The sequence below is a fragment of the Scyliorhinus torazame genome, chromosome 9, assembly GCF_047496885.1.
Source record: "Scyliorhinus torazame isolate Kashiwa2021f chromosome 9, sScyTor2.1, whole genome shotgun sequence".
Taxonomy (NCBI): domain Eukaryota; kingdom Metazoa; phylum Chordata; class Chondrichthyes; order Carcharhiniformes; family Scyliorhinidae; genus Scyliorhinus; species Scyliorhinus torazame.
Genome location: NC_092715.1, coordinates 79348305 through 79363397, shown reverse-complemented (window position 1 = coordinate 79363397; position 15093 = coordinate 79348305). Strand labels below are relative to the sequence as shown.

Genomic DNA, 15093 nt, shown 5'->3' with positions numbered 1-15093 from the left:
CTGTGCGGAGTCTGCACATCCTCCCCGTGTGTGCGTGGGTTTCCTCCGGGTGCTCCGGGTTCCTCCCACAGTCCAAAGATGTGCGGGTTAGGTGGATTGGCCATGATAAATTGCCCTTAGTGTCCAAAATTGCCCTTAGTGTTGGGTGGGGTTACTGGGTTATGGGTATAGGGTGGAGGTGTGGACCTTGGGTCGGGTGCTCTTTCCAAGAGCCGGTGCAGACTCGATGGGCCGAATGGCCTCCTTCTGCACTGTAAATTCTATGATTCTATGAAGTTACTAATTCCATTTTACGTTCTACTTTCACTTCATTGTTTGCACCCTAGCATGCTAGGGAAGCTCACGGTGGAGAGGCTTGCGGGACCAGAAGATCCCACCCTGGGGAATGACTGGAAAATCCCACCCCAAGTAAATATGCAAATATATTCCTGGCTAAATTATATTGTTCACCGGATGGCAAGACTAACGCTTCATTGCAATAATTGTAGTCACTGTTTGGTACAATATCAGCCTTCTATATTCGTTACCTGGACACACATCTTTGTCTTTTTGTACCTCTCAATTATTGTAAAAATCACAAGGAACGATCACATCAACAAGCTTGATGAACCTCAGGATGCTAGTTAATACTGATCATTCCCATTCTGAGCTCACACAAATTCCTACACGAGAATCTAGACCATAAAAGTGATGTCAAGCAAGAGGGTCAAAAGTGTAAATCATATTTTTTTATATTTAAAATATTTAGAATTTGTCTGTTCTAAATACTCAATCATATACTATAGCAGTTTGCTTCATTGTACTGTATCACACAACTCTGCAGGTTTCTGATATCTTTTAAGACAAGTAATTAGAAGTGACATCTAGTGTTAACAAAATTATTTTCTAAAGGAACATTTAGTTTTAAAAGGAAACTAATTAGGCTGCTCACCTTCTCTATGTGAATATAACTAATTGACAACTGACAAAAAATACACATGCTTTTTGTACAACGTTTTTAAGTTTTCATTAATTAAAAATGTAGTTGCCTAGAATAATAGGCATTCTGTAATAGATAATGTACAGTAGTTGAAAATTCACCTATGGATAATTACCTGCAACTGAGTCAAATAGATAAGTAAAGTATTCCTGAAATTACATTCTACATATGGAGTCGCAATTTAAAATAATTAGACACAAGAAAATATGCTATGTTAAAAATTCGAAATTAAAATGGCCAGCTCCATATTGAATGTACATTCAACTCTAAAATAGCAGTTTAAAATGCATTTTAGAAATGCATTTTTTTAATCTGTTAAATTTTAAAATTGAACTACTATTTACAAACATAAAATCACAACCTACTTTTTAAAACTTATTTTAAAGTTGACCTTTCAAAAATATCGATAAAATGCTTTTTAGCGCAGCACACCCTCAAACAAACCAATTTCCATTTCCAGTTGCCATCAGCACTCTGGGATCATCCAAGATTAGTTTCAAGTACCAAATATTATTGAACTCAGACCGAATAAACGACTGCCAACTGTTTTCTCAGAATCAGTGACAAACTGGGTAAGTTGGGAAGGCAAATAAAACCAGTTGCCGGTGTTTTATTCTCAATTAAATAAATGCACATACATTTGAAAACCGACATGGTGTTAATTTCTTTGGCTTTTCAGCAGTAACCTGTTAAACAGGGCTTATTAGTGGCACAAGTTTAATCTTCAGTGAATATCCGATAGCTGGCGATTGAGTACAAGGTTTTTTGTGCACACTTTGATATGCAATGTTTGTTGCTGTGAAATACCAATCTTTGGTTGGACTTTAACTAGTTGCTACTTATGAAAATATATAGTATTCTAGCATTAATTCTCACCAAAATTCAATGTTTGACAGGTTATTTTAAAGCTAGATACATGAGTTGCTAATTCTAAGTGTAATAATTATTAGAAAGTTACATTGAACAATGAACCAATACCTGTCGTATTTGCTTTGTTTGGCCCTTGTTCCGCACTGTAACCAATTACTTATTTGTCGATGTACTTTGTTGATTATTCTTTTTGTCTGCTGTGTACGCGCTGTGTACTTTCCCTTGGCAGCAGAAAAATACTTTTCACTGTACTTCAGTACATGTGACAATAACTCAATCAGTCAATCAATCAACTGATTGATCTGATAGAAGAGTAGGGACCAGACATACTTAAAACAATGCAGCTGCTAATCTGACCTGGAATAATATTTATGATGTTATGCGGGAAATACATAGATCTGGTAAGTGAGAAAAGTCAAGATTTCTTACCACGCTGTAATAAACATGCAGATCAATGAACATAAATCAGTGTAGCAAAGGAAAAGAAAAACTTTAAGAGCCAAATCATAACACTGCTGGAAGTGATAAATTAACAAGCCATAAGAACAAGTATAGGTGCTATCAGAACTGGTAACTCAAACAACCTTGGTTTGTTTGTGCTGATTAGCTACTTGCGACTTCCTACCTGGCTGTGAGGTCCCATCATGGGATTGCTGGGGTTGTGTGGTGGAGGCTGTGCATGTGGCGAGGGCTGTGAACCTGGTGGCCCCTAGAGATAATTGCAAACATAAATTAGCCAGCAGCATAACTATTAACAGAACAAAACCAGCTACGTCAAGAGTTTTTCAAATTGAAAATTGGTTATACACTTTTAAAATCTTTTCATTCTTCAGCAGTCAAGTTTCATTAGAGTGAACAGCTAATAGCTCTGCCAATATGTGTTCCTACTTTCCTAAACTGTGGTAAAAATGTGCCACTGAGCTGAAACCAAATCATTAAATTCCTGAAATAAATTGCGATAAAATAAAGATGTACCGTACAAGTGTTGTGTACAAACCATGTTCGACCAAACAATGAGATATGATGAATATAAATTTGATGACATTGCATCACTTCTCACTGCTGGCTATAAGATACCTACATTTATTTCCAAATGTTTTCCAGTTTATGAAGCATAATCTCCCACTGAAACAATTTTAAAATCCCTCACCGTGCAATAAAATTATTTAGAAAACAAGATTAAATACCAAGATGACATTAAAATAGCTCACGAGTGGCATGGAGCTATTCTTTATCTTTCATGGGAGACTTTGAAGTCAGGATCTTTCACACTAAATTTGCGTATTGTATATTTCCAATTTAATTCCACTCAAGTTGATATAAATACTAAGCCAATGATTATCATAGTTGTAATACAAATCACAACCATTTCTTATTCTTTCTTCTCTTCTTTGGAGAAGAAAAAAAATCCACCCTGATGCACACTGACTGCTAATTGTCTCCTCCTTTTCCACCAGGCAAGCTTGACTCTATTTCAGGAACAACGAGTGACAAACCCTATAGGTGCACTGATTTTCTTGACAACACAACTAAATTGAAATAACCTCAGTTTAGCGCAGGATCAACAGGAATTGAGGGTGTGCTGCTCTAAAATTATTCTCAATTGAATTAAATTGTTACATAATTACATGTAGTTTATTTGCAGAGTTGTGAATGATGAATAATAGGGACATGGTCTCATAGCTATGATTTCCCACATAGCAAGTTGCACATCACAAGGGTGAGCCACCCAAATCAACTACACTTGATTCCCCAAGCTACACATAGAAATTAGGAAGAGGGGTACAAACCGGCCCTCAGTCATATAATGATGCATAGCTTTGGGGAAACAAATGATGGGAATAAAAATATTCCTTAATGGGGAAAAAAGTAAATGGTAAGGTCGAAGTATATGTCTGCTCATTTAAATACATTATATTAAACTGCATACCGCTGCGGATCACAATTGCTATTGCATAATTTAATAATTCTGCTGTTTCACACATTCAAAGTACTGTCAACCCCACATATAATGAACACCAGTTTGGCATGCTAAATATTCATTATATCCGAACATTCATTCAATGCAGGGTTGAAAGTATTTCTTAGTGCCTAAGGTTGCTGGCAATCATACAATTTATTCTAGCTAGGACATCTCCCATTCCTCCTTTTCAGTTCCTTTCATAATACCGATATACTAAGCTAGCAGTTACAATTTCCTTGCTCACCCATAGGCCTGTCATTTAAATGGTACCCAGTTACTTGGGGTTGATGCTATCAATCACCTAACACCTGGAAGCCCATGCTTATTCTTGTAGTCACAGTATAAAAGTGTAAGATTGCCTTTGTAGCCAGTTCACTTTCGCCCTCTTTCATGGAATATTTTAATCAACATTGCAGCATATATTTTCCAACTTGCATGATAATACCACTCATATCGCATTGGAAATAGGTTGTTAATTTAGTGAAACTGAATAGAAATAGGTGTTTGTTCACTGAATTCAAATAGGGACACATATGATGGTTATTGTTGGGCATTTGTGAAATGGGTATGTTACACAAGGTTCTAATGCATCATGCATACAGCAACATGCTGATGTTCCAATATTCTTCATCAGAGAATAGTAATATATTCATTTTAATAATCTAATATTTATTAAAATGAAAAATTCTATATCCCTCCTGCACCATCAGGAAAGAGTCAAATCAAAGTTTAGCATTTTCTTAAAGATAACGAGGGGGTAATGAAAGGCTAAATTATTCTCTTTTACTCTCAATCAACTTCTTGCTTAGAATCATAGAATGGTTATAACAGAGGAGGCCATTCAGCCTGCCATGTCCATGCTAACTCTCTGAAAAAGCTATTCACCTTGTCTCACACCCCTGCTTTTTACCCGCCACCCTGCAAATTGTTTCTCTATTTAGGTTATTATCCAATTCTCTTTTGTAAGCCTGGATTGAATCTGCCTTCAGCTCAATCTCAGGCATTGCCTTTCAGATACTAATTATTCACTGCGTAAAAAGATTTTTCCTCATGTCGCCGTTCTTCTTTTGCCAGTGATGCTAAGTTGGTGTCCTCTGGTCCTCAATCCTCCCGTCAACGGGTACAATTTAAGAAGTGGACACAATACTCCAGATGAGGCCAAACCAGTGTTTTATACAGGCTTATCATAACTTCCTTGCTTTTGTACTCTGTGTCCCTATTAATAAAGCCCAGGATCCCATATGCTTTATTAAGCTGTCCTTCCTCATTCAGTGATTTGTGTACATATACCCTTAAGTCCCTTTGCTCCTGCATCCCCTCTAGAATTGTATGCTTTATTTTATAATACTTCTCCTCATTCTTCCTGCATATTTCTCCGTGTTAAATTTCTTCGGCCCCTTGTCTGCCCATTCCACCAACCTGTCTCTGTCCTCTATAATTTTATTGTTATCCTTCTCATAAGTCACAATACTTCCAAGTTTTGTGGAATGCACAAATTTTGAAATTGTGCTTTGTAGGTGGTTTCCAACCCACCTTCTTAGCTGGAAAATGATACCTCGTACAAGGGACCTGAACAACGGGAGGGAATCCTGCACTGTTGTGAGCAAGATAATTACCAGCCCTATTCAAAAAGTATTCAAGAGTACATAGCAAACTAAACAACTGCAAGCAAGTACTTGCAAAAATATGTGTACACAGGTCTGTTGTGTCCCGTATGTAAAGCAAACATATCTCCTCATAACACTTATGGTCAGGGAGCTCACCAAAATATAAATGTTAATTAAGAATGTTAAATATATTGAATTAAATCTTGATTATAGCATGCTTAATATTTGGTTATCTGAACAACATGAAGGAAGGAAAAAGGCCATTTACGTTATTTGAAAATATGTTTTTTGACTTGATGGAAAGAAGTAAATGTATTGAGCTGAATATCACAATCCTACTAGCTACTCTATTAGTTTCTGTCTGTATACTCAATGGAAGATCACCTTCCACTAGGAGGCAATAACACTCCACTAACCTAACAAGGAGCCAGATACAAACACGTTCTAAATTTTACTACATTAAGCAGTGAATGTAAATATTAACCTATTTTGAAATGATTTTTTTAATAGCAAAACTACATTGAAAATCTGCAATGAAAAATCCAAGTCCTTATTCAGTTACAAAGAGTACTTATTATTCTATAAATTACTAAATACAAGAACATAAAAACAATCTGAGGTGCATTGGTAAACACTTGTGCTTTGAGAATATTCAGCTGATGTGAGGATCTGAAGATGGGGGATGTGAAATAGATCAGTCATAGGTACAATATATGCCCAATTTGTCTTTGTTTTACAAACCTACTGAACGGTAGCAACCGTGTAAGTATAAATAGTAAGAATGTATCTATTTTCACCTCCATACCATCGCAAAATCTCAGGTCTTTTCCCTTTGAAGATGTCTGGGGCTATGAAGCAAGACCTTTTGCATGACTGTGTTGAATAAGAACCTCCTGCTTGTATTAGCTGGAAGTCAAGACTCTGCGCATGCGTAGGTAGATAATTTAGCATCTTCTGGTGTACGATCTGACTCGGATAGCTCTTAGTATAAACCCAGGGGGAATTTTATTCAGTGCAAGTCATCCTGGCCTGCAATGAATACAATCTAAAGAAGGGTCAAAAATAAAAACAGGCCTTCTGTCAAATTCTGCATATTTTGAATTTAACTAATACATCAAGCCTGAACAAAATTTATTGTTAGTGATACAGTGTAATTTTCCTTTCTTTCCTTTTTCATTTCGAGCAACAAAAATGTGAAAAACTCCTATTTCCCCTTTTTTTCTTACAGATTAAATTGGAAAAATTGAGCATTGCTAGATTAGTATGAATGATTGGCATGGATCCTGCCAGTTTTAGTTGAATAGAAAAAGCATTCAATGGATTGTTTCCCAGAGAAATAAACTAGGTTGCCACAGAACTGGACAGCAAATAAACCAGACAGAAAATAAATAGTGAAACCCAAAGAGCATAACAAAATCCTGAAAAAGAACCCACAATAAGGATCTACCGACCACGGCACATGGCATCTCTCTGCCACTGAAGAATGTGAGGATGCCGGTGTTGGACTGGGGTGAGCACAGTAAGAAGTCTTAAACACCAGGTTAAAGTCCAACAGGTTTGTTTCAAATCACTAGCTTTCGGAGCACTGCTCCTTCATCAGGTGAATGAAGAGGTATGTTCCAGAAACATATATATAGACAAAGTCAAAGCCAAGTTCAAATTATTTTTTGTGGAACATGAAAAGCAGGTGACCCCCCCACGGCCCGTATCTTCAGACTTTCCTTTTTCCAGAGGCCAACCCTGCAGCATAATGTTGGAGTTATCCTGGGACAGTGGGCTTCCCCAGAACATTCTGGTGCATTACCAGTATAGGTCACTATACACTAACGAGGAGTGGCAACCACAGCTGATCTTTCCTACTTAATTCAATGGTAATGCTCTAACCTGTAGTGTTACCCTGGTAAAGCTCAACTCAGTCAGCATATACCAGAGATCAAAGCTGGAAGCTTGCTGGTCAGCATGGTTCAGCGACAGTAACTTTACAAGACAGTTTCTTGTATTTTTTTGAAGATGCAAGCTTAACGTGTCTTCAATAAGCTGAGAATTTATTGTTTTGGAATTAATTTTTAATTTTGCATGTGAATAGTTGATGAATTAAACTCTATTTTTTTCTGTCCAGCTCAGAGTGACAGGGAAATGATGTCCATCACTCTACTGCCCATGAAGCCAGGTTCAGTTACAAATGGGCAGGAACGTCTGTTTGTAATCTAGTCAGTATATTTGCAAAATGGCAACACTAACACGGTTAGCACAGTCGGACTTTGGTTTGAAGAGACATTTTTGTTTACTGTAGTAGCATCAGAAATTCTACTAATAACATTCCCAATTTAGGAGATATTGTTCCTTTAGAAACAAAAATACATATATATTAGAATGATTATTAGAAAACTGAGATGTACAATTCAATGTGTTTGTGGTTATTGAGTTCACAAAAGCAGCCACACAGTGCATTGGGAACGAAAGGTTTATTTACAGAGATACGGAAAGACTATGTACACAGGACCCGGGTGAAACTACAACCCTACTCACACTCGGGCTGGGCTTAAGTACTCTGGTTTACTCTCCTGCTGATAAGGGGGCTCCGTCCCTCAGGGGAAGCTCATATACCACGAGACTCACGGGAGCCTAATCGACTCAGTCCCATGGTTCCCGTGTGGGTTACAACAGTGGTTTAATTTAAACCTTATAAAAACCCACCCAACTTTATGCATGTAACCCTAGGTGTTTCAGCGTCAAGCATCTGCTTCAAATGGAAAATATTTTTCAGTGATAATTTAGAGGGATTCCACACAGGTCTCTTATTCTTATTTTGGAAATAACTTAGTCATAAGAAAAGCCTTTTCCTATTGCTTAAGTCTCTTATTACCTGAAAGAATCCCGGTGGTACCGGGCCTACTGGCATTCCGTCTCCTGGGGGAATGTTTCCTAGTACTGGACTGGGAGCTGCGGCTGCACTCTGAAAAGAAAGGCAACTCCTGTGACATTACATCCTGTAACAAGGAATTGGCATACTTCCTAAGTGTAAAGAATAAAATAACACATACTCTGAATCAATTAAACTTATGACAAAAACAAATCTAAATATAACTTCTATGTGTAGCAAGTGTTTACACAGACATATCAAAATCATATCTATATTTAAAAATCGAGCTGCTTATTTGACAAACAGGCCAATCTTCTTTACTATGAATGACTGGTTTTGCTAATGATTAGTGCGACCTAAATCATTTAATAAGTTTGCACATCTGAGCATTTTACCAGATACCGCACTATCTACCATAGTCACAAAATAACATCTCCAATTGTGCAATACAACTACTGGAGTGGAAGATTTGGGTATGTGTGAGGTGAAGAGCCAGTGTAACATTCAGTAAGTCTGGTATGTTATCGTGAAGGTATCCTCCTACATGGGTAGAGTGCTCATTCAAAAGGTAGGTGTAGACTTAATGGGCTGAATGGCCTCCTTCTGCACTATAGGGATTCTATGATCTTGCTGTACGTAGAAGTAATGCGTAATGGCAAGTTGTAGTTTCTTCTGTCAAACCAAAATTCCTGAGGTATTCCCAGATTTGGAGGTAACTGAATATGTCTTTTTCAGAGTTCACCACCTCTTAAAAGCCAAAATACTGTCCTGTGTGTTCCAAGTGGTCACATTTTAATAATACTTTTCTCTTGCCAAAGTATGAAACTATTTGAGGCTCAAGCGTCTGAAAGTTCACTGTTCTGGCAGATAGGAAATAGGACTGACAGGCCACAAAATATTTTCAGCAAGTTCCTGGCTTTGAAGGTAGATGTCACCATGCATTCAATTCAATCAATTGTTTTTTGGGGGAGAAGTCAATAATAGTGTAAATGGCGGGGGGGGGGGGGAGCTTCAGTTTCAGGATGGACACATTTAATGATGGAAGACTGCATTCCTGTAGAAATAATTGTACAGAATATGATAATGTCGAAAAGGTTAGGAGGTATTGTGCCCTCACTGTTTCAGAAGTTTAGTTTTAGACTTAATATCAATCTATTAGTGCAGTCAATATGCATATTTGTGTCCTAAAAGTGCTGACTATGATTCCCAGAAGCAGAAGAGAGTATATTCATCTGTCAGTATTTAACCAGCAGGAAGGTGAGCATGGTATTCCTATGCAATGATAAATTACTGAGAGATATCTATAATTGATTTTGAAGACAAGGATCCTTCACAACAGACCTCTTCAAACTTGAATCATAGAAGTATACAGCATGAAAAGAGGCCATTCGGTCTACTGTGTTCATGCTGGCCAACAAATAGCCATTCAGCCGAATCCCAATTTCCAGACCATGCAGGATCCGTAGCCTTTTAGGTTAATAGCCAACACAAACAGAATTCCTGATCATATACTTTGTTTGGACATGGAGGAAATGTTTGACAAAAATCACATTTAATAGGTATCTAACTCAAATGTTAAGAGGTAGCAATCCAGCTGAGAAGTAACAGAAAATGGTAAACTGGAGGGAAGGAAAATTTGAGGGTGGGAATGAATGAGTTGGGGACTGACATCGAGTGGTGTCCTGAACAAAGCAGTGCTTAAATCCCGATGTTCCTCGTGTATAGGAATAATCCTGGATTCCAAACTTAAATGTAAACTTTTAACAATTGCTGACAACATCGAATGAGACAGAGCAATGGAGACAATGATTGGAAAACTTATAGATTGGTTTAGATCAATTTTGTAATTGGGCAGGCAGAGAGCAAATGAAATGTAACAGAGAAACATAAAGCTGTGCACATTGATTGATATTGCAATGAACTACTTTTTGATGAGTTGAACTAATGGGAAAACAAAGAAAGGAACCAAGGACTAACAGTATATTCATTGGCCTGAATTTTACGGTCACCTCAGCGGGTTTAGAGGCGGGGTACAGGGGAGGAGCGTGTGACTCAGCTACTGATGGGCAAATTCATTGAGGCATTAGGAAATCCTCAGAAGACAAACTTCATAAATCTTTGTGGTGAACAGGTCTCAGGATCTCCTAGATTACAAATCTTTTATCTCCAAGTGGGCCTTCTCTAGAAAGATTGGGGAATCCATAAACTTTGAATCAGTCGCACTGAAATCATAGAATCATGGAATTTACAGTGCAGAAGGAGGCCATTCGGCCCATCGAGTCTGCACTGGCTCTTAGAAAGAGCACCCTACCCAAGCCCACACCTCCACCCTATCCCCATTACCCAGTAACCCCACCTACCCCCATTACCCAGTAACCTCACCCAACACTAAGGGCAATTTTGGACACTAAGGACAATTTAGCATGGCCAATCCACCTAACCCGCACATCTTTGGACTGTGGGAGGAAACCGGAGCACCCGAAGGAAACCCGCGCACACACGGAGAGAATGTGCAGACTCCACACAGACAGTGACCCAAGCCAGGAATCGAACCTGGGACCCTGGAGCTGTGAAGCAATTGTGCTAATGATGCGGGGGTGACATGGGGAGTTATCTAGGCATTGATCTGATTCCTGTCAAGGGGCCCAGGATTCTGAGGCATATAAGGCATCGTAGAAGTCTGCAAAATCTTAGTTGATCATCACAGAATCAGAGGAGCATTTGCCATCCGTTTTCCTGACTATTGCAATTTCTTTGCTTTGGGTCTATTTATGCAAGAAGCATGCAAGAAGCTTTCACAGTTCACCATCCTGTTCACAGTATTTAGGTCTGGTGTAGCTGAGCTGCTTTTCTGTGCCTGCTGATAACAGACTAACTCTCTTCTGGTTTGGATTAGGGCTCTTTCTATGCTCGCTGACTGGCACTTCCTCTAGCGACTCAATTTTTGAAAATGTTATCACCTTTATGTAAAAAATAATTTCATGGAATTGACATCACTGCCGAGACCAGATGGCATTATGGGGAGCTGATTTATAAAATTCACTCTTAAAATTAAAGTGCTACTTATTTGATGAATACAATAAAAGAAGCACATCATAACAAACTGTGATCTGTTCTAAGTTATGGTGGAAATGATAAATGACTTTGCAACTTATGAGATGATAGATTGAATAAATAGCAAGGAGGAAAAGAAGTTCATCATACAGGTGTCATAATTACAATCAATTTTGTACTCTAACATGTTTTAAGTAACTTAAAAATGTTTAATTACAAAGGCAACTGCATGTGCAATTTTTTTTTCAGACGTAAGGATGGTATTTCAAGCATCGTTCAAGATCACAAGTATGTGCAGATAAGAAAGGCAACGGCACCCATCCCAGCTCACCCTGCAAGAAATAACTACAGTCCCAGTCTATCCACCCATCCAACTCTATCAGCCATTGTATCCAACTACTTATCAAAGAAATCCACTGTTTTATCCTTCACATCTCTACCCAGAAATCTACTCTGCTATCGATCATATTTCACGTGAAAAATCTCCAAGCATTATTTTGAAATACTTTGCACCAATGTCCCCTTTTTATGCTCTCATTGTTTCATTTGAAGAGTTATTCTGAATCTGCTTCCAAAACTTTTACCAGCTTAAATTGCTACATGCAATCCACCCTCAGTTGTCTTTCTTTCTGAACAAAAATATTTTTCAGTCATTTTTTTCATGTCAGTGCCACCCGGGCACCCTGGCAGTGCCAAGGTGCCAGGCTGGCAGTGCCCATGGTTCCCAGGTGGCAGGTGTGCCAGGGTACCACCCTGCTCAGAACATGACCACCGGCCTCCAATGGCCTGGGAGATCCCCCCCCCCCCCCCCTCCAGGTGCCGTTACACTTGGTCTATGTTTGTGTGAACCAGTGCTAGACGGCACCATGGGGAGGTCTCCAAGATGCGAGTGGTTGATCCCAGGCTTGGGAGAATCCGGCGCCGACATATCTAAGTGAGCCTAACTGCTCATTTAAATATGTAAATCTAAATCACGCCCTGTGAGGGCGAGATCCAGATCGCGACGTCTTGCGAGACCTCGATAAGATCTCACGACGGGACGAGGCCGTTTGATCGCGCCCTAAGAAAATATAACCACAGCCCTTCCACCATCTCTGTCAAAGGTCCAGCACTTACACTAAAATTTGTGGCCTACTTCATTGCAGAGATGCTTCAGCGGGATTTGGACAGGCTGAATGAGTGGGCACATGCATGACAGATGCAGTAAAATGTGGATAAATGTGAAGTTATCTACTTCGGTAGCAAAAATAGGAAGGCAGATTATTATTTGAATGGGTGTAAATTGAGAGAGGTGGATACTCAGTGAGAACTTGGTGGCTCCATGCATCAGTCATTGAAAGTAAGCATGCAGGTACAACAGGCAGTAAAGAAGGAAAATGGTATGTTGGCCTTTATAGCAAGAGGATTTTAGTCTAGGAATAGTGATGTTTTACTGCAATTGTATAGGACATTTGTGAGACCATACCTAGAGTATTGTGTGCAGTTTTGGTGTCCTTATCTGAGGAAGGATATTCTTGTTATGGAGGAAGTGCAGCCGAGGTTTACCAGGCTGAATCCTGGGATGGCAGAGCTGTCATATGAGGAAAGGCTAAGTAGGTTAGGATTATATTCATTGGCGTTTAGAAGAGTGAGAGGGGATCTCATAGAAACTTACAAAATTCTACAGGATTAGACAGAGTAGATTCAGAAAGAATGTTCCCGATGGTTGTCCAGAATTAGGGGTCATATTTTGAGGTTACGGGGTAAACCTTTTAGGACTGAGATGAGGATACATTTCTTCACCCAGAGAGTGGTGAATCTGTGGAATTCACTACTATAGAAAGTATTTGAGACTAAAACGCAATTTCAAGAAGTAGTTAGATGTAGCTCTTGGGGCTAAAGGGATTAAGGGATATGGGGGGGGAAGGGTGGATAAGTATTTTGAACTTGACGATCAGCCATGATCATAATGAGTGGCGGAGCAAGCTCGAAGGGCCGAAAGGCCTCCTCCTGCTTCTATTTTCTATGAATGGGCACGATCTACCAGCCACGTGTGACCAAAAAGCAGTGTGCCGCAGTGCAACGTGGCCGGTAAATGACAGGAGACTGTGCTCCCAGGGTCTACCCAACTCGCCACGCCTCGCGAGATCAAATGCGATCTTGTGAGACTCCGCGATATGAAACCCACGTATTTTGGGCAGGATCACCTTTTGGCCGATCTGCATTTTATTTTTATTTTTAAAAAAATTTAGAGTACATTTTTTCCAACTAAGGGGCAATTTAGAGTGGCCAATCCACCTAGCCTGCACATCTTTGGGTTGTGGGGGCGAAACCCACGCAAACACGGGGAGAATGTGCAAACTCCACATGGACAGTGACCCAGAGCCGGGATCGAACCTGGGACCTCGACGCCGTGAGGCAGCAATGCTAACCGCTGCGCCACCGTGCTGCCCTCGATCTGCATTTTAGAGCGAGACAGCTAGTGTCACTTAAATATACAGTTCCCTGAGGTAACCAAGGCGTTGGGCTCTATCCTCTTCGCCTTGGAGACCTCACTCAGGCGCCATTCAGTGCTGGTATCCACAAACGGGGACGAGATGGAACAGCACTTGTGGGGACCTCCGAGGGGATTGGAGGCTCCCAGGCGCATACCTTCTGAGCAGCCTCCACCCTGGCAGTGTCATTTGGGTGTCATCCTGGCACGGCCAAGGTTCCCAGGTGGCACTGCCAGCTGTCAGGAATACTGACAAGGTGCCTGGCTGGCACTGCCAAGGTGCAAAGCTGGAATTTTTTGTGTGGCGTTGATCGGGCCTGGGGTGCTCTTTGCAAGTGATGGGAGTGAGGAGGAGCACAGGGACCCCTGACAGTGAGTACGGGCTTGGGGGTGTGAGGGGTTCGCATCAGGGTCTCGAGAGATTCGGTCACCATTTAAAAATGGAGTCTTGATGTCTCCCTGCACTGAGGAGTTTCAGCGAACGGGGTTCCTCAGTGAAGCAAATGGGACTAAATGCACCCTCAGTCGTGCGTTCCCTGCTGAGGCCCCGTATCTAACCGGTGTCATGTTAGATAGCGTTGTGTTTCTCGGTACTATGAGCACTGGAAAACCGCGGCTAAATGCATTCACTATGAGACATAGTTCCCATTTGGTTAAATTGCGCCCTATGTTTCTATGTATGAAAGCAGGACTCATGTCAAACGAAAAAAAATCTGCTCACTGTTTTTCATTCAAGAATCTTGAAAATAATCTTTTTCGAAATGCTTTGGCGCCCAGCCAATTATTTGACCAGAAAACCTAGTTTCTCTCTTATCTGAAATCATCATGTGATTATTTCTACCTTGCCTGTGTCACCCATTTTTTCTGCTATATTTCTTGAATCAACTCTACTTTTTGTTTCGATACATGTTTTTTGCTGCTTCTCTCTCTTTCCTTTTGAGCGTGAGGTGCTATGCTTTAGTGTTGTGGGGAAAGGAGCTAGCTATACTTTTAAAAAATAAATTTAGAGTACCCAATTATTTTTTTTTCCAATTAAGGGGCAATTTAGCGTGGCCAATCCACCTAACCTACACATCTTTGGGTTGTAGGGGTGAAACCCATTCAGACACGGGGAGAATGTTCAAACTCCACATGGACAGTGACCCAGGGCTGGGATTCGAACCCAGGTCATCAGCGCCTTAGTCCCAGTGCTAACCACTATGCCACATGCCGCCCTATGGAGCTAGCTATACTTGAGGCATTTGTTTAAGACAAACTGCATTGTTGAACAGCTTCCATTACCAT

General features: G+C 40.1%; 1 protein-coding gene across 11 annotated transcripts in view; it reads right to left on the bottom strand.

The window, feature by feature from the left end:
- The window catches only part of ssbp2b (single stranded DNA binding protein 2b), a 645808-nt gene that overhangs the window by 115094 nt on the left and 515621 nt on the right, over positions 1-15093 (bottom strand). For 10 of the 11 annotated variants that reach the window (XM_072516205.1, XM_072516207.1, XM_072516208.1 and 7 more), the window contains exons 5-6: positions 8286-8375; positions 2475-2558 (exon numbers count right to left, since the gene is read on the bottom strand). In XM_072516205.1, the coding sequence (XP_072372306.1) occupies positions 2475-2558; positions 8286-8375 (174 nt within the window). The remainder of the gene's footprint in view (positions 1-2474; positions 2559-8285; positions 8376-15093) is intronic. The other variant, XM_072516206.1, reaches the window with a different exon arrangement.